General features: G+C 42.1%; 1 protein-coding gene across 19 annotated transcripts in view; it reads right to left on the reverse strand.

Annotated features, from left to right (window-relative positions):
* The window catches only part of LOC144198439 (P2X purinoceptor 3-like), a 205,747-nt gene that overhangs the window by 115,922 nt on the left and 67,325 nt on the right, over nt 1-22,500 (reverse strand). For 9 of the 19 annotated variants that reach the window (XM_077719448.1, XM_077719449.1, XM_077719453.1 and 6 more), the window contains 3 exons: nt 19,063-19,182; nt 5,214-5,291; nt 3,845-5,116 (listed from right to left, as the gene is read on the reverse strand). In XM_077719448.1, the coding sequence (XP_077575574.1) occupies nt 5,051-5,116; nt 5,214-5,291; nt 19,063-19,182 (264 nt within the window). In that variant the 3' untranslated portion in view covers nt 3,845-5,050. Of the gene's footprint in view, nt 1-2,984; nt 3,157-3,844; nt 5,117-5,203; nt 5,292-19,062; nt 19,183-21,607; nt 21,827-22,500 lie in introns of those variants that run through there. The other 10 variants (XR_013326709.1, XM_077719452.1, XR_013326710.1 and 7 more) reach the window with 10 other exon arrangements.

Here is a 22,500-nt window from a genome sequence, read left to right on the forward strand (position 1 = left end):
TATCTCTCTATCTCTCTATCTCTCTCTCTATCTCTCTCTCTCTCTCTATCTCTCTCTATCTCTCTCTATATCTCTATATCTCTCTCTATATCTCTATATCTCTCTATATCTCTATATCTCTCTATCTCTCTCTATATCTCTCTATATCTCTCTATCTCTCTCTATATCTCTCTATCTCTCTCTCTATCTCTCTATATATCTCTCTATCTCTCTCTATATCTCTCTATCTCTCTCTATATCTCTCTCTATCTCTATCTCTCTCTATCTCTATCTATCTCTATCTCTCTCTATCTCTATCTCTCTCTATCTCTCTCTATCTCTCTCTATCTCTCTCTCTCTCTATCTCTCTCTCTCTATCTATCTCTCTCTCTCTCTCTCTCTCTCTCTCTCTCTCTCTCTCTCTCTCTCTCTCTCTCTCTCTCTATCTCTCTCTCTCTATCTCTCTCTCTCTCTATCTCCCTCTCTCTCTCTCTATCTCTCTCTCTCTCTCTCTCTCTCTCTCTCTCTATCTCTCTCTATCTGTCTCTCTCTCTCTATCTCTCTCTCTCTCTATCTCTCTCTCTCTATCTCTCTCTATCTCTCTCTCTCTATCTCTCTCTCTCTATATCTCTCTCTCTCTCTATATATATATCTCTATCTCTCTCTCTCTATATCTCTCTCTCTCTCTATATATATATCTCTATCTCTCTCTCTCTATATCTCTCTCTCTCTATATATATATATCTCTATCTCTATCTCTCTCTATATCTCTCTATCTCTCTATATCTCTCTATCTCTCTATCTCTCTCTATATCTCTCTATCTCTCTCTATCTCTCTCTATCTCTCTCTATCTCTCTCTATATCTCTCTATCTCTCTCTATATCTCTCTATCTCTCTCTATATCTCTCTATATCTCTCTATATCTCTCTATATCTCTCTATCTCTATATCTATCTATATCTATCTATATCTATATCTATCTATATCTATCTATCTATATATATATATATATATATATATATATATATATATATATATATATATATATATATATATATATATATATATATATATATATATATATATATATATATATATATATATATATATATATATATATATATAATTTCAGCAACACGGTTACTTATTTATATATTTATTCATGTATTTATTTATTGACTTACTATTAACTACCTATTTGTGTAAAATGCCTTTCCTATTTCTGCATCCTCACCCTCTTGCTACTGCAACAAACAAATTTCCCGAATACGGGATGAAAAAAGTTATCCAATCCAATTTGCTTGTGCAGTTCGCTACTGATAGTTTGGTAGCTAAGGCTAGTCCACTCTATCACTAGCCAATCATAGTTTGTGAAAGCAATGACGTATCCCTACGTCTGTGAGAAGGCCTTGGTGTCGCCAGCTCGAAATCTGATTCGTTAAAACAACAGTTTTGCCGCCGCTTATTTTATGCTGCAGGGCCTGCAGAACTGATTGTGAAGGCCCCCATGTAGATTTCTGACCCTGTAATGGCTGAAATGTGATTAGATAGATGCTTAAGCATGAAAACACATCTGGAAGCAGCGCAACGACGGGAAAAGCAATGAGAGGAAGCTGACAGACAATTTTGTAATTATTTATTAAGTATTCAAGGGCAAAACAATTAACATCAGTCAGTGATTCAGATATTTTTCAGGCCAGCAGAAAAGGCCTTGCAGGCCCTGACGGTCCACCACTGCTGGAGCCTATCCCAGCTGACTCCGGGCCAGAGGCGGGGGCCACCTTGAATCAATGGCTAGTCGATCGCAGGGAACAAGGAGATGGGCAACCCAGGGGAAATTTAAAATGTCCAATCAGCCTACCATGCTTGTTTTTGAAATGTGGGAGGAAACCAGAGTACCCAGAGGCAACCCACGCAGGCCTGGGGAGAACATGCAAGCTCCACACAGGTAGACCGACCCTGGATTTGACCCAAGACCCCTGAGCTGTGAGGCCGACGCGCTAACCTATTGTTCCATCGGGCCTATGTGTGTGTGTGTTTATGCATGCGTGCGCACTTAGGCGCGCTCGCGCGTGTTTATATATATAGTAATCAGGGTTTATTAATGTCTGTTATTTGTGTCCTCTTGGTGATAAAAAATTATGTTCACGTGTGATACTGTATTTTCATAACATTGAGGTGCACCGTATTAAAAGGCACTTTCTCAGTCACGTGTGCAATTTCTGTTTTTAACCATACACAAGCGTACGCACTAAAATATACTAGCTGTTATTGAGACTTCCACTAGCAAGTAAAATAGCATGCTTTTAGAAAAGGTTGCTGGCACAGAAATTGAGTTTGGTTGTCCTTTATTTTAGGAATGTATAGTGTATCCATGTTGGTCCGAGCTCAAACATTTTAAAATCTGTCTAAGTATCCAACATTGTGTCTGTCAAATTCACAGCCTGTCTCTTCGCGTGGCATTCCATTGTACTTTCATTGTATAGACTCAAGTTTGTGGCCCATTTGGTTTTACACACACTGATCAAAGTGTTTACTTGTACTGTCACTCGGGTTGTCACACGTAGATGTGACTTCTGGATTTAGCACGGGTGTTCGCTTCTTAAACAGTTGTTCTTAGCAGGGGACTGGTATAATAAACCTTCTTTACCCCAAGTGAAGGGACTAATTGCCCAGACAAGCTAACCACAGGGGAGAACATATTTGGAAGTTCCTTCTAAACTGAAACACCTCCACTGATATTCAAACTAATGCTCAATTTTGCCTGCCCAGAAAGGATTTTAAAACTGAGTTAGATATCAGAGTTTTTCACTCTCGCAATAAAGCCACGTGGGTGTTAAAACCGACCCTGAGTGTCAGTTTGTCTGGTATGTCTCTGTCTATCTACCCCCCCCCCCCCCCACCACCACCACCCTACACAATAAAATGTAACATGCACTTAAAAAAAATAAAACGGCAGCCTTTTGAAAAGGTAAAGTATATCATAAGTGTAAGACTTACACTTATGATATACTTTACCTTTTCAAAAGGCTGCCGTTTTATTTTTTACACTGTAAGTAATCAAGTTAGTACAGTATTAGTTTGATCTCTGCAAATGCTGAGCAAGTCAGTGTAAGGGTAGAATGCAGCAGCATCCTCTTCTCTTTTGACACACTACCAACGGAGCTATCCTCAGACCTAAACAGAAACAGACAATAATATCATAATGTCATTCAAAAGCAATGCAAAGGCAATTATTCTCTCAGTACCAACTTGGTATTTAGCTGCAAATGTAGCATAATGTCCAAGATGGCGGTGCATTAAAATGTGTGAATGTGTATATGTGTATGTGTATATATATATATCTATATATATATATGTGTGTGTATATATATATATATATATATATATATATATATATATATATATATATATATATATATATATATATATATATATATATATATATATATATATATATCTATCTATATATATATGTGTGTGTATGTATATATATATATATATATATATATATATATATATATATATATATATATATATATATATATATATATATATATATATATATATATATATATATATATATATATATATATATATATATATATATATATATATATATATATATATATATATATATATATATATATATATATATATATATATATATATATATATATATATATATATATATATATATATATATATATATATATATATATATATATATACATACATACATACATACATGTATAAATATATGAAGCAATAAGCGTGTTGCTGAAATACATACATACATATATATACATATATATATATATATATATATATATATATATATATATATGTATTTCAGCAACACGCTTATTTATTCATATATTTATTTATGTATTTATTTTTTTTACTTATTACTATTGGGGTAGACCTGCCAACTGGTTTAATAATTGTTTGTTCATGTCAATGTAGGACAAGCCAACTAGCTGACCTTGCAATTGTTTGTTCGGACTATGAATTGTAAGATAGCTAACTAGCTGGCCTTGCAATTGTTTCCTTGTATTGTGGAATATGGCCAACTCACTTTGGAACTGTTTGTTCGAAACGCTCAATATAAGATAGGCTGCGGCAGTTTGTGTGTGCTATAAAAATATCGTGTTTGCTTACAACTTAAACCTGCTACTGTCTAACCATGTTAGCCCAAAGTTTTGTTTACATAAGCTCTGTCCTACATCACTGTCTTAGAAATATTACCCTTTAGTTCCTATAAAAAGACTGAGCTCTGTTCATTCAGAGAGAATTGCGAGGAAGGCAGGCTGTGAGAGGTTCGCAGCTGTCGGAGCATTCTCCAACCATCCTGCAGTCCAGTAATAAACCTCTTTCCTATTTAAATTGATCTCACTCGTTCTTAACCTGCTCCTGAAGTTGTATTTTCAGACCTATCAAATACCTATCTATTTATGTCAAAAATACCTTTCCTATAACTGCATTCTCACACTTATCCTTACCCTTGTGAGGGTAAGTGTTTCAGAAAATGAATACATTTTTCTTATTGATATCGAGCGATTTATTGTCTTCAAATACATTTTGGTATTCAACTTTTGTCGGCCCTACATGCATGTTAGTTATGGAGCTGCAAAGTGAAGAATATGACATATTTTACTCATTCATTTTATTGTAGCTTTTTCATTTTGATATTACTACTGTAGGATTAAACTCTTGTTCTTAACTCAGTTACAATGAACAAAAAGCTGTCTGAGATTCTTCTTTTTAGGTTGAATTCACGCTGATAAGGAGACAGATGGTAGGGACTTTGAAGGACAAACAGAAACAGAGGTCTGGATGATGTGGATTCAAAGGACGGAGTGTGTGAAGTCCGAAGAAAATACCCCTCTCGGCAGTCGTGGACCAGTCCGCATCTCCTTGTCAATCAGCGAATGAATATGCCTTTTTGTACTAATATAACTGGGCAAATGCGAGTTGGAGCGATGTCTTCCTCATCCTCCGCTGGGGACAGCGACACTCAGTGGACTTATTCTTTGGGAGGCAGACCCGGAGCTATGTATGGATCATTTTGTCAGGAATAAATCATCTGTGGATTAACTCGTTCAACCCTGGTCTTTCTCCTCCAATGCTGAACATGCTCCATTGTTTGACGGGATGAGACAGAGTTAAGGAATTGGAGTCTGGTGCTAAAATTATTGGTCTAACAAAAGGTATAAAAAAATAAAAGATTTTACCTTTTCAAACTTCTTTGCCTTGTACAGTTCTGCTCCCTTCAGAAAATTCAACAATATGATGTCACACAGCACGGTACCCTAAATGATAGGGAGATTATGAATTTCAATATGATGAGAAACGCACAGCATTTTCTTTTTTTTTTAAAAGCCAAAGACCATAAACTGCTACAACAATTGATTTTATGAATCCTGAGATCCCAACAAGATATGGTGTTTCATCACACTAGATAGATTCTGAAGTTGTTTTTATGTAAATGTTTCGTTGTTGTTTTTTGTTAATTGTCAAATCTTGCTTGCTCAAAATTGCCCATTTGTGGTTATTCCCAACATTTCCCATTTTATCCCTATTAGCCTATCCTAGCCAACTGTTTGGTCTGAAGTTACAGATCCCCATACTTACCAACCGTGCACTAAGGAAAAACGAGGCATGAGACTGTTTTATATTTTAAAGCAACCGGCGGCTGGGAAAGGTCGGATGCGCGAGTGCATGACTCACGCTCGGCTCCGCGGAACTCTCTCTTCCCAAGTCACAAGTTGCACTTTTATTAAGTTTCAGCATTGATGTCATGAAAAAGGTACAACAGTCACTGGGACATGTTAAAGATATAGATTATGATTATTGACAGGTTGTTCTTTGTCATAGAGAATTTGTATGTCACGAATCATCGCACAATCTTTCAATCCATGTCACGGTTAAATGTCATAGGGACCTTCAATCCATATCACAATCATCAGTGTCACCACCATTATAGGTGTCACTAGGCATCACTGTTCGGCTGCAAATTTGACATAGAGCCATGCATCTTTGTAATAGGGAATATGTATGTCCTTTGAAATGCACATGTAATTGTGACTCCTGTTTTACCCCACTTCACATTCCCTACTGTTGTGGATTTAAAAGGACATCAATAAATACTAAAACAATTAAGCCTTCTCAGTATTACTTTCATTAATAGATTCACAACATTTGAACCTTTCTCAGGAATTGGCGAGAACCTCTTGGTCTGAGAATGGAACTGAATTTGAAGTTAGGGAAACACAATAAGATGAGGGTCACACCTTTGTGTCGTTGTCCACAGTGTCAACATAATCCGCTATGCGTAATAAGTTATATTGATACATCTGAGCCACGAACATAAGGGCGACTAACCTCCTAGACATTGGGAATATACAGTAGGAACAAATAACACAGTGAGATGAACATCATGATCACAAGGACAGGGCCTAAAATTTTAAAGAGAACCTGGGACCAGGAGCCAGAGAATAACCAGTCTAACCAGCCAGGGGTAACCTGGTCATCACGTGTCATGGTATCCCTAAGGTTCTTCATGGTGTGTGGGACGTCTATTATGGTTTGGTTATTGTCAGGGATGTAAGTACAGCAATGTTCTTCAACTATGGCACACGCACCTCCATCCGTGGTTACAGTGTTTGGAGTCGACTGATGAGATGGACCTGTCCCCTGTTCCTGTGGAAATGGGTATACGGCTACACACTTTCCTCTGTGACAGCAGCACGGCATCGTCTTGTTTTTCGACTCGAATCTCTGGGGGCGGGGAATTCAGCCACACCCAGGCTGCCACTGATAGTACAGTCACAGTGAAGAAGGTGGCAGCGGCTTTCATTTTGGCTTCTGTGTGAGGGTGTAAAAACTATGAGAGGTCAAGGTTAGGTGAGTGGTGCTCGTGGCAGGTGAGCAGACATCAGATGATTTTTTTCACAGACAAGGGTTTTGGAACCGTCCGACTTCCAGTCTACTCAGAGTCACCGACGTTTCGAACTACTTTGACTTGGGATTGGTGAATTCACGTCGACCTCTCAGCAATCTTTGCTGCGGTGGGGGTGGTGAGTTGAACCTCGAAGGGGCCTTCCCAACGTGGCGAGAACCAGGACTTCCTTTTTATGACTCAAATCGGGATCTGGTCACCAGACTTCACCAGCTCCAGCAGGGTAGACACAAGCATCACGGCAGCTTACATGTTCTTTGGACAAGTTTCAGTTTCTTGGTTTTATCGCACCATTTGTTCGCTCTTCAAGTCCCACGCTCTTTTGGACGTTGCACTTGTTGTTGTTGAGACAGCACCCAGGTGACCCTAACATAGAGTACGCCTGGCTGGCGCTAGCACCTTGGACGGCTCAGTCACCAGCACGTCCAGTAGGACGAGGCGACACCGAAGATCTGGAGGCGGAGGGAAGAGAGGCCGGGGCAACGCTGGAGGCATTGTTCAAGGTCTTGCGTCTCTTCCCGGCAGAGGGGGCAGGTTGGGTCGAGGGTAGGGTTGAGAAGGTGATGGTAAGCTCTCAGGCTTGGGTGGTGGCCTGAGCGGAGGCAGGCGAAGAGAACCGCGTCACTACGGTTCTTCACACGCACACAGTCTAGGCGCCAGTTTTATTTTGGGTAGACGACCGCTGCGCGATGATCCGGTCTTGGAGGATTGTCACGAATCAGTCATCTGATGGCTGCTTTGGCTGGGACGAAGGAGATTGGTCGTGGCTCATCGACCTTGGAGGAGGCGGCTTCCTTCGCCAGGGCCTCTGCCATCTCATTCCCAGGCAACCTGCAATGACCTGGGGTCCACATGAGGGCTGTCCGAGCCATGCGCAGGTTCAGCAGATGACGGATTTCGCCGGTGTCGGCCGAGTGGCTCACAATGGCAGTCAGTAGTGATTGACTGTCAGAGCACATTGCAACGTCACCAGCCACGTTCGTGTCAGCCATTGCAGGGCCATCGTCATGGCTGCCTTCTCTTCCTCGAAAGAGGACGTGATAGGGGCCTCACGCATCGGTTTTGAGTGCGTGGTGACTGGGTCTGCCGGATATCCAGTGATGACGATCATCGCGGCCCCGCCGGCCGTTGTTCCATCGGTAGCAGAACCGTCGGTATAGATGGTGACCTCTGGTGCGACTGCACCGTTGGCGGAGATGGCACGTTCCCGAATAACTGGCGGGGGATCGAGTTTTGTGGCGCTCCCAAGGGTTGCAGAGACCGTCCAGAGGTCGGTGTCGTTCACCCTTGGGCACTCGATGGAGGGCGGAAAGACTTCTCGTTGGTTGGACAGGGCGGGAGGGAGGGCCGACATGCTTCCTGACTGTCTTAGTAACAAGTTCATGCCGAGGATGATCAGGAGGGAGGCAGGGGGCTTTTTCGAAGGAGATGGCTGCTAGTTGGCTTACTCACGAGGAGTAAGAGCACACGCCCGCTTCTAGCTGCAGTGCCTCGACTGGTGTAGTCCTCAGTTGGCCCGTCACGATGCGCAGGGCACTGTTCTGGGCGCGACCAACGTTGGCAAGTCGGGACTGCGACAGGAAGGGCTGCCATGCTGGGGCGGCGTAGTCCATGACGCTTCGCTGTAGGGCGAGGTGGACAGAGCGTAGACTGTTTTTTTGCCAGCCGCAGTCTTTTGTCGTCAGACAGGCAAGGATGCGGTCTCGGGAAGCCACTGTCTTGGTGACGGCCTTCACGTGTGGCCCGAAACTCAGGCACCTGTCGAGCTTTACCCCAAGGAATTTGGAGGTGGGGTTGAAGTGCAGGGTCGTTGTTCCCACAGTGACGGACAGGGTCCAGGAAGCCTGCCCTGAGTCGGATGAGAAGAAGGTGACCCAACTCTTCGAGGTGTTCAACATCATATTCTTTTTGCAGCTCCCCTTGCAAACAGCCCCGACTGCCTTCTGGATCGCCGCCTCAGCGTCTTCCTTGCGCGTGCTTTGTGCCAGCAGGGCAACATCGTCGGCATGAAGCGCGATGTCGACATCTGCTGGGATGACTCTTCGGAGGTTGTTGATGTATAACACAAAGAAGAGTGGTGCAAGGACAGAGCCTTGGGGGAGACCTTGGCGCATTGGAACAGACTTTCCCCGCTCCCTGTTTATTTGAACCCTGGCTCGGTGGTCGGAGAGGAAGCTCTTTAACCACCGGGCAGTTTGGACTGGCATGCCTGCATCAAGCACCATCAGGAGGAGATCCTCCTTCCAGATACAGTTGTAGGCTTTGCTGTAGTCCAGCAGGGCCATCACTCCGCGGAGCGGTTTTTTATGTTGGAAACCGTCGCTAATGGTCTGCGTGACGTGGAGGATCTGGTCTTCGCAGCTCCTCAGCTTGCGGAAGCCCGCCTGCTCTCTGCAAATCCAACCTTGGGTTTCTGCCTCATAGTGTACTCGGTTGTGGATGATTCTCTCGAGGGTCTTCACCACGCACAAGGTCAGGCTGATTGGACGATAGGAGGAGATGTCACTGGCAGGTTTGCCATTCTTCCTGAGAGGTAGGATGGTTGCCTCTCTCCATGCCTGCGGGCAGGAACCGGAGCTGAAGGATTCATTGAAGATTCCCAGGAGTTCCCGCCTGGCCGCAGGTCCCAGCGCCTTGATGAAGGATGGGGGGGGGGGGGGGGGGGGCTATCGTCCGGGCCTGGGGCGCCCGTCGGTCACATCTGATGGATTGCAGTTTTCAGCTTCCGCTCGCTGAAGTCCGCGCAGCTCTTGTTGTCAGCTGATGGGGCATCCACCCCGTGCTTCGCCTCTCGGATGCGGCGTCGTTCTTCTTTGTAGAAGGAGAGTCTGCACACTGCGGCATAGTGCTTGGCAAAAAACATCGGCTTTCCCCATGTTGGTGGTGTAGAGTTGGCCGTTGTGATGCTGCGCGCAGTTATCAGGTGATCCGCTGAGAGAGCGGATCAATCGCCACGTTTTGCTGGTGTCCGGGTTGAACTCCAGCTCCTCCAATAGGGAAGCCCACTTTGCTTCCTTGGCCGACTGGTTGAGGGAGTCGACATATTTGTGGTTCCACTGTGCCGTTGGTAGGGGCGGGCACGACGGGCGGACGACACAGGCCACTGAGATGGACAGGGGTAAGTGGTCGGATCCAAGGTCCTCATCAACAGTCCATTTGGCATGGTTGGCGAGCTGCGGGTAGGCAAAGGTGAGATTGGGTGTGCTAAGCCCGCTGGTGTTTTGGTTCACCCTTGTTGCAGACCCTTAATTGAGGAGTGTGATAGAGTTCCTCAGCTGCCAGTCCTCGATGTCGGCCCCACGCTTGTCGCTTGGCTGGTTGTAGTCCCAGAGGCCGGAGTGGGCGTTTAGGTCACCGCCGATAGGCGACCGATGATCCCGTCGGTGTTCGCCCCGATCCAGTTAAGGTCCAGTTCGGAGTTTCGTCCCGGATTTCGGCATGGTGGTGCGTAGAGGTTGTGCACCGTCAACCAGCGGCGCCGGGTCACACAAACTATGATCGTGTACGACCCCACGTCATCACGCCGTCTGCATTTCACTGCAAGATGCGCAGCGGGGATCTCTTGGCTATGTCGGGGATGTCCGTCTTTGGTTTTGGGAAAGGTAGGAGGGGTTTGGGGGGTCGGGTTGAGGTTGGGAGGCAGCCGTTGTCGGGGTGGTGGCACATTGTGGGCAGGAACAGCTGTCAGATGACCTCATAGTTGCCGCAGCATCACGGGTAGTGCCTGAGCAGGACCGGTGGTAGGAGGCTCTGCAGGTTCAACAGGTGAGGGGCTGGGTCGTCTTGGCGATGGTACGCTGGCAGCCGGCGCATTTCACTTTGTGCTGGGAGTCGGACGGGGGTCGGGCTGCAAGGTCGTCGGCAACGCAGCCGGCGACTGTCTCAATTTGGGGCCTGTACAGGGCATCGCCATGGGGACGCCTCGGGGGTGTCTCCACGGCAGCGCCTTCCGCGGTGGGTCATCGCTCCACAACTGGTTTCCGCGCAGGCGAGGAAGCGGATCCCGGTCTCGATTGCCATGTTGCAGAAGCAAAAAATCAACCTTTCAGAAGGGAGAGGGCCGAGAGGTTGGCCTCCGTGGCCCACGCACCTCCAAGGGCCGGTCTGCAACTGCCGGGAGAGGCCGCTGAAGGCCGACTGTTTGTGGCATAGGGCGGGGTAGGTAGGGGCGGAGCAATGGAGCGGAGGTTGGCCACGACGGATCGGACGGTGGCAGTGGTGGCAATCTCCATCAGGTCCCGGGTTCGTCTCAACATCTCCGGCAAGGAGGAGGAGGTGGGAGGCCAGTACCGGATACCAAGCCCCCCATCTCAAAAAAGGGAGGGGGGGACTCCAGAGTCTCGGTGGCGCCAGCTCCCTGACTGGGCCGATGGTCCGAGTCGTGGGGTGCACGCCTGACGTAGCACATTCGCCCAGGGGTCTGGTTGAATGGAAGGGGCCACGAAGAGGCTGTGCTTGTTCCCTTCCTGTTGTTGTTGTTGTTAGGCCACCTAGGCCTCTAGGGGTTACCCTCAGCCGCGCTAGAGCTGCCACTGGAACACGGATTAGTTCATCCGGGGGGTAGCTGGAGGTGTGGGGCAGTCGAATTCGAAGGCGGCGACGGGCGGCCTCTCAGGAGACACCTTGTGAAGGTTCCAACTTTGTCTCCCCGTTGCACTTGTTTGGGCCTGAGGTTATCTTGCACATTGTCTGTAACCAATTAAACAGTCCCTACAAAAAATGTAAAGTAGGTATTTAGACCTCTGGGACCTTTAAAGTAGGTATTTAGACCTCTGGGGCATTTAAAGTAGGTATTTGGACCTCTGTGACATTTAAAGTAGGTATTTAGACCTCAGGGACATGGAACACATGCAGTGCCATGTCCATCCTCCCCCCTGTTGAGACATGGCTCCTTCCATGTCTCAATTTTGGAATAAATTATTTGGTAGGGATGGTAGGCCTTTAGCTGTGAATAGGCCGTCTGTAGATTGTTCTGCTTCTTCATGTATCTATGCATCCTTTCTTTCTGTGGTCTAATGATTTCAAATCAATTAACAGTTTTTAGATCGACTCAGTTTTTGTTGTTGTGTATGCTGTTTGGTAAGTGTTTTCTGCTGCATTAGCTGCTGTTTTCTGTCGTTGTCTTCAGCGTGTGCTTAACATTTGCGCACCGCTATGTGGTTGGGCTTAAAACCCCAATGAACAAAAATCACAACAATCTTACTTATTTTATAACTATAGTTTGTGAAAAATTTAAATCCTTATCAGTCAAAATTAAATATGCTAGCTGGTATTCTATTTTGATCATTGCTTCCTTGTTAAGATCAATAAGTATATTTGTTTTTTCCTTTCCTGCAATTTCACAAATTAACTAAACATACCAAAAATAGGAAAAAATACAAAAATCAAATCAGGCTGCTCTCTCCTCAGGAAACAGCTTTTCCGTTCTCTGCAACAATTACATTCAAATCAATTAGTATCCAGAAACAAATGCACACATTTATAATTCTGAGTAGAATTGAACCCACTAAATTGTAACCACCCCTTGTTTGTTAGGGTTAATAATGTTAGCATAATTGAGTCATTTAGAGCAATTAAAACTCATTACTTATAAAATGCATACTAATCAAGTCCGAATTCATTCAATAATGTGTATCGTGTTGCATTTTAAACTCAGTTGTTTGAAATTTAAAATATCCCAATTTAGTAGTCCTTTTATCAAATTCCATTGTCTTTGAAGTTTGCCAATCATCTCCTATAAAACTTTCTTAATCAATATTTTTCAATAGTCAGGCATAAAATTAAAATCCAGTTACATTTCTATCAATTTTCTTTCTAATCGTTCTCATTAACTATCTGTAAGAAGGTTTGGTCTCAATTGAAACGCTTTCGCTCTTTTTATGAAGACAATAAAATCAATATCAAAAGTTCCTTATGGCTTACGGTATTTCTCCCGGAGTAATAATCTTTCCAATCCATATTGGAGTGCTTGCCACTACGTCTGATCACGTCAAAAAGTTTCTTACTTGTCTCCTCAAACGTTTCCACTGAGAGCACCTCCTTACAGTGTAAAGGTGGATCTGCATCCTCCTTTTCAGGTAGCTATTTTGATGTCTGCTGGTTGGTCAGCAGAACTTGGTCCGGACGTTCTCATCTTGGGTTGCTCGTGCGTCTTCTCCATGTTTCTTGTTGAAAAGCACAGCCTCCTTCCTTCTGCTAACTCAAATTTAATGTGTTTCTTTAAAGTTTTTCTTTTATGCAGATAGCCAGATTACTCATCATTCAGCTCCAATCGTGTAGTGAATGATGGCATTTTGTCTATAGTCTACTAAATAAGATTTCCATATTTTGTTGTCTGGTTGACCTCGTTATGTGGGCGCAATGATTTCATAACGAAATATGGAACATTTTGTCAATCCCGTCAATTAGTCTGTTAACACAATTTGGATGCCATTATCACTATAAATCAATGGTATTTTGGAATTTCATATGATGCACAGTTTTTGTTTTTTCATTTCAGTGCCAAAATTTAGCATTGCAGATTTGTTCCTCCAATTCAATGCATTATCATCAAAACATTTCTTTGGACTAAACAATTTTCTATAATTTTTCATCGCCTTCCAAAAAGACTTATTGGCGATTTCAGAAATTGATTTCAAATCTCCAATCCTTCGCTGCCATCCCTGAAAAGGGCTTATTGGCGATTTCAGAAATCGATTCCAATTTGGTAAATCCTTTTCCACCTCGATATCTAATCGATTGATTGTATTGTTGGGTTTATTCTATATTACTATTATACATATATGTTTAGTAATCCATTTCTTTGTTAAATCAATCTTCCCAATTGTTCGGCTCGGGGTCATAGACAGCCGCCTGGTCCACTCTCACGTGGACTTCTTATCCAAGGATTGTTTATGCTACATCTCACCCAGTATCGGGCTCTGAGGGCTGTTGATCGGGAGGCAGCAAGGACTCGGGATATCTGCCATTTCCATAACACTTGTGACACACTTCTGGCTTTTTTATGTTATTGTTATTTGATTGTTAGGTCAAATGAAGGCGTGATTGTTTTTATCCAAATGCCTTAAAGCCGTACGCGAAATACTGTTCGAGAGGATACTTTTGAAGATGTATCTTCCTTTAAGGTTCTTATCTGTGATCCAATCTATTTAATTAAATGTCAATAATTGAATAAGTTGTCTGCCTGCAGTTATTGATAATTACAAAGAAGCGTAATTATTGATGAACCTATCATTTGGTCCTTCGGAGCCATGGAGGTCAATATACCGGAGCGGGAACCCAGGCGCTACTGTTCGACATCTGGTAAGAGACCGTGTGCACGGCATCTTCAAAACCCTTGGTTTGGACGCCTGGATTCTCGACGGTTGAAGACTTATCCTGCTGGAGGGAGACATCTGGTGCGATCTCGGGTAAGTCCACAATAATGTCTGCATGTTGTGACGGAGATTCCAAATCCGTTAAAGGGGAATTGAATGTGAAGGTCCATTCTGGGTAATGTTACTCGCGTCCTGGGTGACGGCGATAAAATCCCTGTGTTTATACTAGTCAATGGCAGGTACATTTTTGGGGCACTTTGCTGGAAAGTGTCTTGTGTCTCAAGGGTAGGCACGAATATATTGTAAACGTTGTATGGGGTTTGTGTGGTTTCTGCAGTAAAATTAAGATAAGCCTAGGAAATACAATCGAAGGGGTAAAACAAAAATGTTAACTGTGTGAGGCACACAAACTCACTACAAAAAAGTGAAATAGGGGAAACACGTGTTGTAAGGCGGGTTTGGATGACGATAAAAAAAATAGGTCTACCTTGTAAGGATTGGAAATTTGTGGGAAGACAAAGCGCTTTAAAATATTAGACAGCTATATTTATGGATAAATAAATATGGGTTTGCTGGCCATCTTAAAATGCATGAAATGATAAACCTACAGGATAATATATGCACTAATGCATAGAGGTAATATACATATATATATTTTTATTAAAGTGTGACGGCTTGTTCCACAGACACTAATGGCGAAATTAGTCTGAGGAGAAGTTAAAAATACTATTTTGGGAAAATAGTGGGGCTCCCTTGGATGACGGGGATATATTTAAGACTGAGGCAGCGGGAAAGTGCTGTTTGGTAAGGAAAAATAGCGGGGCCTCCTCGGCTGAAGGGGAAAATATTTACCGAGATATGTCAGGGGAGCGGAGGAAGTTTAACCAAAATAGAGGGAGAAGAGAGGTGGTAAAGTGCGACAAAAATCAGAGATAATTTGTAGAAAATTGGGGTATATATATTACATGATTACCCAGACAAGAGGTTCTCTGAAAACAAGGAATGTCGGCTTAGAATGATTTGGAATGTGGATATTGGATATGAGAATGTTGAGCTAGAAAATTAATGGAGACACTGGTATTTGATTTGGTTAATCCAGGTATGACGTTTTTGTGATTACAATTAAATTGTTTTTTTTTTGTGATGCTGGGGCTTGTATAACAACAATTAGAATGGTTATTTCCAAGTGCTGGAGGTGCTTTGTTAATATAACCTATATGTACTGTCAATTTACAGCAATGTAATGGCAGCTTGGCCTGGTTTTGATCCCGTCCGCTAGCGGGAAGATGGTGTTTAAAAGACGAAATAATATATACAAAATGGTCATTTAAATGTTTAGCAGGGAATGTCAACTGTGTGTTTTTATTATGCTCTAGACTTGCCAAATAATGTGTCGACTACGGGAGAAGAGCTCTGGTGCAGCGGCTGCTGATTAGATGGGAGTGAAACGTGTGGCCGCAGGGCAGACGATTTGACTGCCTTTCGGGAGCGTGCGGACCGTGTAAACGACTAAAATTTTGTGGATCCCTTCCGTGAAGACATTACAATAATAATAATTGGCCTTGGGGGTGCTGAAGCAAACTTGAGGGCAGAAAATGGGATTTTGCTATATTGTTGTGCTTGCAGCATACATATTCTGAATATGGGGTCTTGGGAAAAATATTGTGATGTAGTTGGATATCGGAAGAGGGGTTAAATTAATGGTTTAATGGTTGTCTTCTCTAGAAAGCATTGTATTAGGGCACAGGAAAGAAAAAGAGGCAACGTTCCAAGTGGTGACTCGCTGGTTTGTAAACAGAAGATAACAATGCTGCTTTCGTAGCAAGAGTGGAGGTCATAGTTAGCGGCTTATGGCGTTTTCTGTTTGGACTTTTCAGAATAAGAGCAATATATGGTCTGCAAGGAATGCAAGGTTATGTGAATGCTTTTGCATTCATTTTTTTGGGTTTTAAACAGAAATGTATATTCAGGTGATAGAAAATCGGTTTAGTAAAAGGTTGATTTGGTAAAAAGCTTTGGATTTGGGAATAGAGCAAAATAGTAATTCTTGAGCAATTGTGGATTTCAAAGGGCTCTTAGTTAAAGGATAAAATAATATTAATACTATTTTTGAATAGTTTGATTGTTCAAAATACTTTAATCCAGGAGGTTGGCTGGTTAAAGAAAAGGCGAGGATGGAAAAATTTACAATATTATGGAATATTGGTGACAATTTGAGTTTTTTTTTAAACATTGAAAATTGTAATTAGGAAATGCCTAACAAAAGGTTGATTTCTCCAATTTAATTGTTGTAGATTTTTGTTTTGGTAACAGGGAGCTGTGGGAAATGACTCTTGTCTTAAGTAAACATCATATGAGGTGATTTGCAAAGTATATCGTAGGTAATGAGAGTTATTTGGCTTTTGATGACATAGGACGGGAAATTAACAATGCAATAGGGGCATGAGAAAATTCATGGCATTCATCCAAATAATTAGGTGAATTGTAGATAAAATAATTGGTTTAGGATGAGCATTTTTCCCTAAGACTGGAGTAACATGGAATGTTTTTCAAAGTGCACTTGAAAGAACATTGTCTGTTGTCCTGGCGGGAGGAAATATGCTTTGACACAGGTCATGTTGATGACTTTAAGGATATTACGGATTGGATAAGCATTAATGAATTGATACAACCAAATGACATTGCTTTCTACTGCTTTAAGGGCATGCAAATTAGGAGAACTTTAGCTTGATATTCATAGCATTGCAATGATGGGGTTAATACGCCTAAATGTTACAGTGATAACGATTGGCAAAACACAAGCTTAGATAAGGGGGGAAAGGAGCAATTCTCCAGATTTCAAAATCTGGCTAAGAAATAGATTGTTAGTCGTTTTGGGTTTTTTGACAGGATGTGTTGGTGCATGAATTCTGGGATATTTTGGAAATTGGGGACCCCATATCTAAAACAAATTTGAGACAAATGTTTAAATAGGCTTTATCTGGCGCTGGATGCCCAAATTCTAGTGGGGCCTTTCATGGTTTGAAACAAGTGACGCTTTAAGTAGATGGGTTGTCTATGAATAAAATGGGATGGGCAAAATTCGACGGTGATCGAGGTTGCCAACCCTAATGTGGGGAGAGAGCAGTGCTGTGTTATTTTGGTTCATAGAATTTAGACTCAAGGCGACGTGATAAAGGCCGTAGACGGCGTCATGTCGCATAAAATTAGCGTGGAGGAATTTGTCTTACAAATGAGGGACATTATCTTATCACCTGGATGGAGTAGAAAGAAATTTGAATGGCCGCGGTAAAAAGGTGATTGGCATGCTAATAGTCGGAATTGGGATGTTCCAAAAAAACTGATAGGGGGCCATTAGGTCATGACGGCTGTGAAAATAAAAATCTTAGATGTAAAACTATTGCTAGAGTGGGTGTGTGTGTCTTAAAGGATCTACTAATGAATGAGGATCTACTAATGAATGCGGGGTGGATGCAGACCTTTCGGAATGTGGGGCATTCCTGGCGTCCTCGAGAATTTGTGGATTTTCTCCGGGTACTCCAGTTTACTCCCACAAAATGAAAGTATGGATGCTAGACTGGTTGAACACACTAAAATTTTCTGTTTATGAGTGTGAGCGTGAATGATGTTGTTGAATGTTTATTGTTTGTTCTTTTGTGTTTTTTGATTGGCAGGCCACCGAGACATAATCTATCAATAAAAGATCAAGGTTGAAAATAATTTGGGCTTGAGTCAAGGGAAGTCCTATGTCTCGGCAAGGGGGTGGTGGCCTTGCTACAACGGCACAACAAAGCTTATGATTTGAATCTAAATGCATAGCTACATATCCATTTCAAAAGATACATATAGATTTTATTGAATTATAAGTAAGATATCATTCCACAATATGGAATTCCAGAAACTATCTATAGTAATAATGGCACCCACTTTGTTAATAAAAAATTGAAGAAATTGGCACTAGGTTTCATATTTCGTTGCTATTATTCACTACACAATGAGAATTGGATGATGAGGCAAATCTAGCAAACTACGTGAGGAAATCTTTAGAAAAAACACACCAAATTTAGGCTATCTGAGGGAGATTTTGCTTCTAAACAGGAAACGGACGAAGTGACGGTCATTCTCTGAGACTGGGTGCTGATACGCAGCATAAAGAAGAAACATTGGAGCAACGCAAAGTCGGAGGGTCCATGTTGCTAACCACGCCAACAACTATCAAAGTAGCTGAAAGGGGGACACGGATGCACCTTTTCCCACAGTAAGAAGGTTGTCTAAATTAAAACGTTTCAAGAAGAAAACTCCCTAAACAAAGACAAAAAGTAATGTTGAAAACAATTATTGCTTTTGGGGCAATGAGATTAATGATGATTGTGATTATATTCCTCTCCACAGTAGGGTAGGTTTCTCCAGTTGGAGGGAGAGGCGGAGGCGTTTTAATTGAGGATACACCTTCATACGGGAGGATAAAGCGAGCAACATTAACATTTACATTTGATTAACATTACCTTCTAAATCAAATTTCCAGACATGCAATGTCCTGGTTGCCATACAAGGGATCAATCTATGGTGGGAAACATGTGTGGTACATAACAGCCCAAAAGGGAGATTGGGAAAAGCCTTGTTGCAGAAATTGGTCAAGATTGGAAAGCTTGGACTGACTTATTAACTTGTGAAATTTATTTCTGAAACAGGGAGTTCCCAAACGGGGGATTGGGTGCTGTTAATGGAGTGTAAGGAACAAACTACCAGACAATGGAAAATACGATCAGATATAACAACAACAAAAATGTGGATGAGATAAATTACCTGCATTACAATGTCCAAAACCTTGAAAATCATACTGAACAGGAATTCGTGGCCATAAAGGAGCGATGGGCAGCTACCAGTCTGATGGCGTTCCAGGATCGCATAGCGGTGGAGATGCTCCTTATGGAGCAAGGGGGGGGGGGGGTGCAAAATGTTTGGAAAACAAAGTTGGACCTTCATACCGAACAACACGTCACCCGATGGGTCCCTAACCCGGGCCATTAGTGGCCTGCAAACCGCAATATGCAAAAGGCAGTCTGGAGTAGAATTGTCCGCTTAACAGACTGGGGGTATAAGAACTTTGGAAAATGTAAGGATTTGGCCCAATCTGTTGTGTTTTCTGTAGCCATATATGCTACTACCTTGACATTGTATGGGTGTTGTCTTATCCCCTGTTTGCGCTCCTTGCTAAGCCAACTTATAACTACTGCAATTGCCCCTACAAATTCTAAATTACACGAATTATATCTATGGTTATGAAACGTACCGGGGAAAGCAGTGAAATCCAGGAGTACGGTAATTCCAAGGACGAATTGGACGAAAATGATCATATTCTTCCTTTTTCAGACCAGCCAAGTGAGTAAGGAGTAGGCGGATAAAATCACAGTCACCCGACATTTCCATTTTTGATCACTAAGAAATGATTAATAACATACATTCTAAAAATGGGGGAATGTTGGGCTTATTCTCTATTACTATTATACATATATGTGTAGTAATTAATTTCTTTGTTAAATCAATCTTCCCAATTGTTCGGCTCGAGGTCATAGACAGCCGCCTGGTCCACTCTCACGTGGACATTTTATCCAAGGATTGTTTATGCTACATCTCACCCAGTATCGGGCTCTGAGGGCTGTTGATCTAGAGGCAGCAAGGACTCGGGATATCTGCCATTTCCATAACACTCGTGACACACTTCGGGCTTCTTTATGTAATTGTTATATGATTGTTGGGTCAAATGAAGGCGTGATTGTTTTTATCCAAATGCCTTGAAGCCGTACGCGACATACTGTTTGAGGGGATACTTTTGAAGATGTATCTTCCCTTAAGGTTCTTGTCTGTGATCCAATCTATTTAATTAAATGTCAATAATTGAATAAGATTTCTGCCTGCAGTTATTGATAATTACAAAGAAGGGTAATTATTGATGCACCTATCAGTTTCTTGGTGGTTGGCCAATCAAAAACACAAAAATACAAACAACCATTTACACACAGACATCAGTGGTCTGTTTTATCACTAGTGGAGAGCACCATCCTCAGTCTGGGGCTTCTTGGCAGCTAACCACCTTTTGCTGTCCTATCAGCACTAATCATCCTCAAAAGAAATAGGTTAATGTCATTTGGTTAACATCAATTGTTTGATGCTTATGCAATCCGTTATATTCTAATAGTCATTGATATGACTCGAATTCAAGCATATTTGTTCTGTTCAGAGCAAACAATGGGCATGATCTGTGCACTGATCATATATCATCCCTACTTCATCCTACATAAATCATGCTTATCCTAAATTAATTATTTTATCTAAACTTGGCAGGTACGATTTACCTAATAATTTGGAAAAATGCCATTTATGCATTATCTTCATGTTTGATATCATTAATAATTTGGATAAATGCAATTTGTGCATTGTCTTTATGTTTGATATCATTAATATTGTTGATTTCCTCTGCTTCTAAATCATTATCTCTTAAATACATATTTTACGTTATTATAATAACTCATATTATTACATCTTATTTATCCGTCTAAGGAATCTCTTTCGCCATTTAAACTCCTATTTTGCGTGGCAATCGTCAATATTTATGAACGTGTCACAGCGTTCTTGTATATATGTATGTATATATATATATATATAAAGTGTTATCCCGCTACTTCGCGGTTCAGCTATCATGGACTCAGAGCTTCGCGGATTTTTATTGGAAAAAATAAAAAATAAAATACAAATATTACATTGAAGCAACAGATTTTACAGTTTTTTTTGTTATAACATGAATTTCACTCTCTCTACCCGTATTCTATATGGTATACTGTATACCGGGGTGTAATCTTTTTTGATAAAAAAAAAAAAAAAAAAAAAAAAAAAAAAAAAAAATTGGAATTAAATTCAAATTAAGCATTTTTGAAGGGGAATCCCTACTTCGCGGAAATTCACTTATCGCGGGTGGTCCCGGTCCCCATTAACTTGGATAAGCGAGGGAACACTGTATATGTATATCTTTTCATCTTTTCTCAGTTACTGGCCCATTTTTTCTACCCTAGAGTGGGCGGCGGCTACGCCTTTCCCTTCACACACACAAACAATACTCACTCTTTTCTTTTGGTGCACCGTTTTAATAATGTTTTGTGTTTTAGGTGATTATTTTTAATCCCAGTCAGTTCTGTTCTGACCTGGTAAATATTAGTTATTTTGAACACAACTATTTTGATGAGCGAGCGTGTTTTTCAAACACTTCCTCTTTTATGTTACTTATGTTATTTAGTGTTTTTTTTTCAAACTTTTGTGTAAATCGTGATAATCGTGATAATTAAACAACAAATACCTGTTAGTCCTTGGTGCCGGTCTGGTTTGTGGGACCCGGTGTCCGGGCGAACGTCCGGGGCCGGAGGGGAAAACCCGTCTCGCAAGGGGAGACGCTGTCGACAGATTCTCGGTGTCCTCGGTTCGGCGGTGGTCGTCCGCCCAGATACAGGTCCCGGGTTTTGGCACCAGTTAAATGTTGGGTCTGAAGTTACAAATCCCCATACTTACCAACCGTGCACTAAGGAAAAACGAGGCATGAGACTGTGTTATATTTTAGAGCAACCGGCGGCTGGGAAAGGTTGGAGGCGCGAGTCATGCACTCGCGCTCGGCTCCGCAGAACTCTCTCTCTTCCCAAGTTACAAGTCGCGCTTTTATTAAGTTTCAGCATTGATGTCATGAAAAAGGTACAACAGTCACTGAGATGTGTTAAAGACATAGATTATGATTATTGACAGGTTGTTCTTTGTCATAGAGAATTTGTATGTCACTAATCCTTGCACATAATCTTTCAATCCGTGTCACGGTTAAATGTCATAGGGACCTTCAATCCATATCACAATCATCAGTGTCACCACCATCATAGGTGTCACTAGGCATCACTGTTCGGCTGCAAATTTGTCATAGAACCATGCATCTTTGTAATAGGGAATATGTATGTCCTTTGAAATGAACATGTTTTTGTGACTCCTGTTTTACGCAACTTCACGCCAACTATGGGCACCGGGCAGGTGACACCTGGAATTGGTGACCAGCCAATCAATCACACATCTTCATACGAGCAGCTCAAGATAGGAGGAAAATTTCTAGCAAATAATTATCTCTAGATACGAGAAAAAAATTGAGATGCGAGAAAGCCAGGTGGCCAAGACATGAGAAGCTGTTTATCATTGTAGCGCAGTCTTTTTTGCCGC

Source organism: Stigmatopora nigra, chromosome 6 (assembly GCF_051989575.1).
Source record: "Stigmatopora nigra isolate UIUO_SnigA chromosome 6, RoL_Snig_1.1, whole genome shotgun sequence".
Classification (NCBI taxonomy): domain Eukaryota; kingdom Metazoa; phylum Chordata; class Actinopteri; order Syngnathiformes; family Syngnathidae; genus Stigmatopora; species Stigmatopora nigra.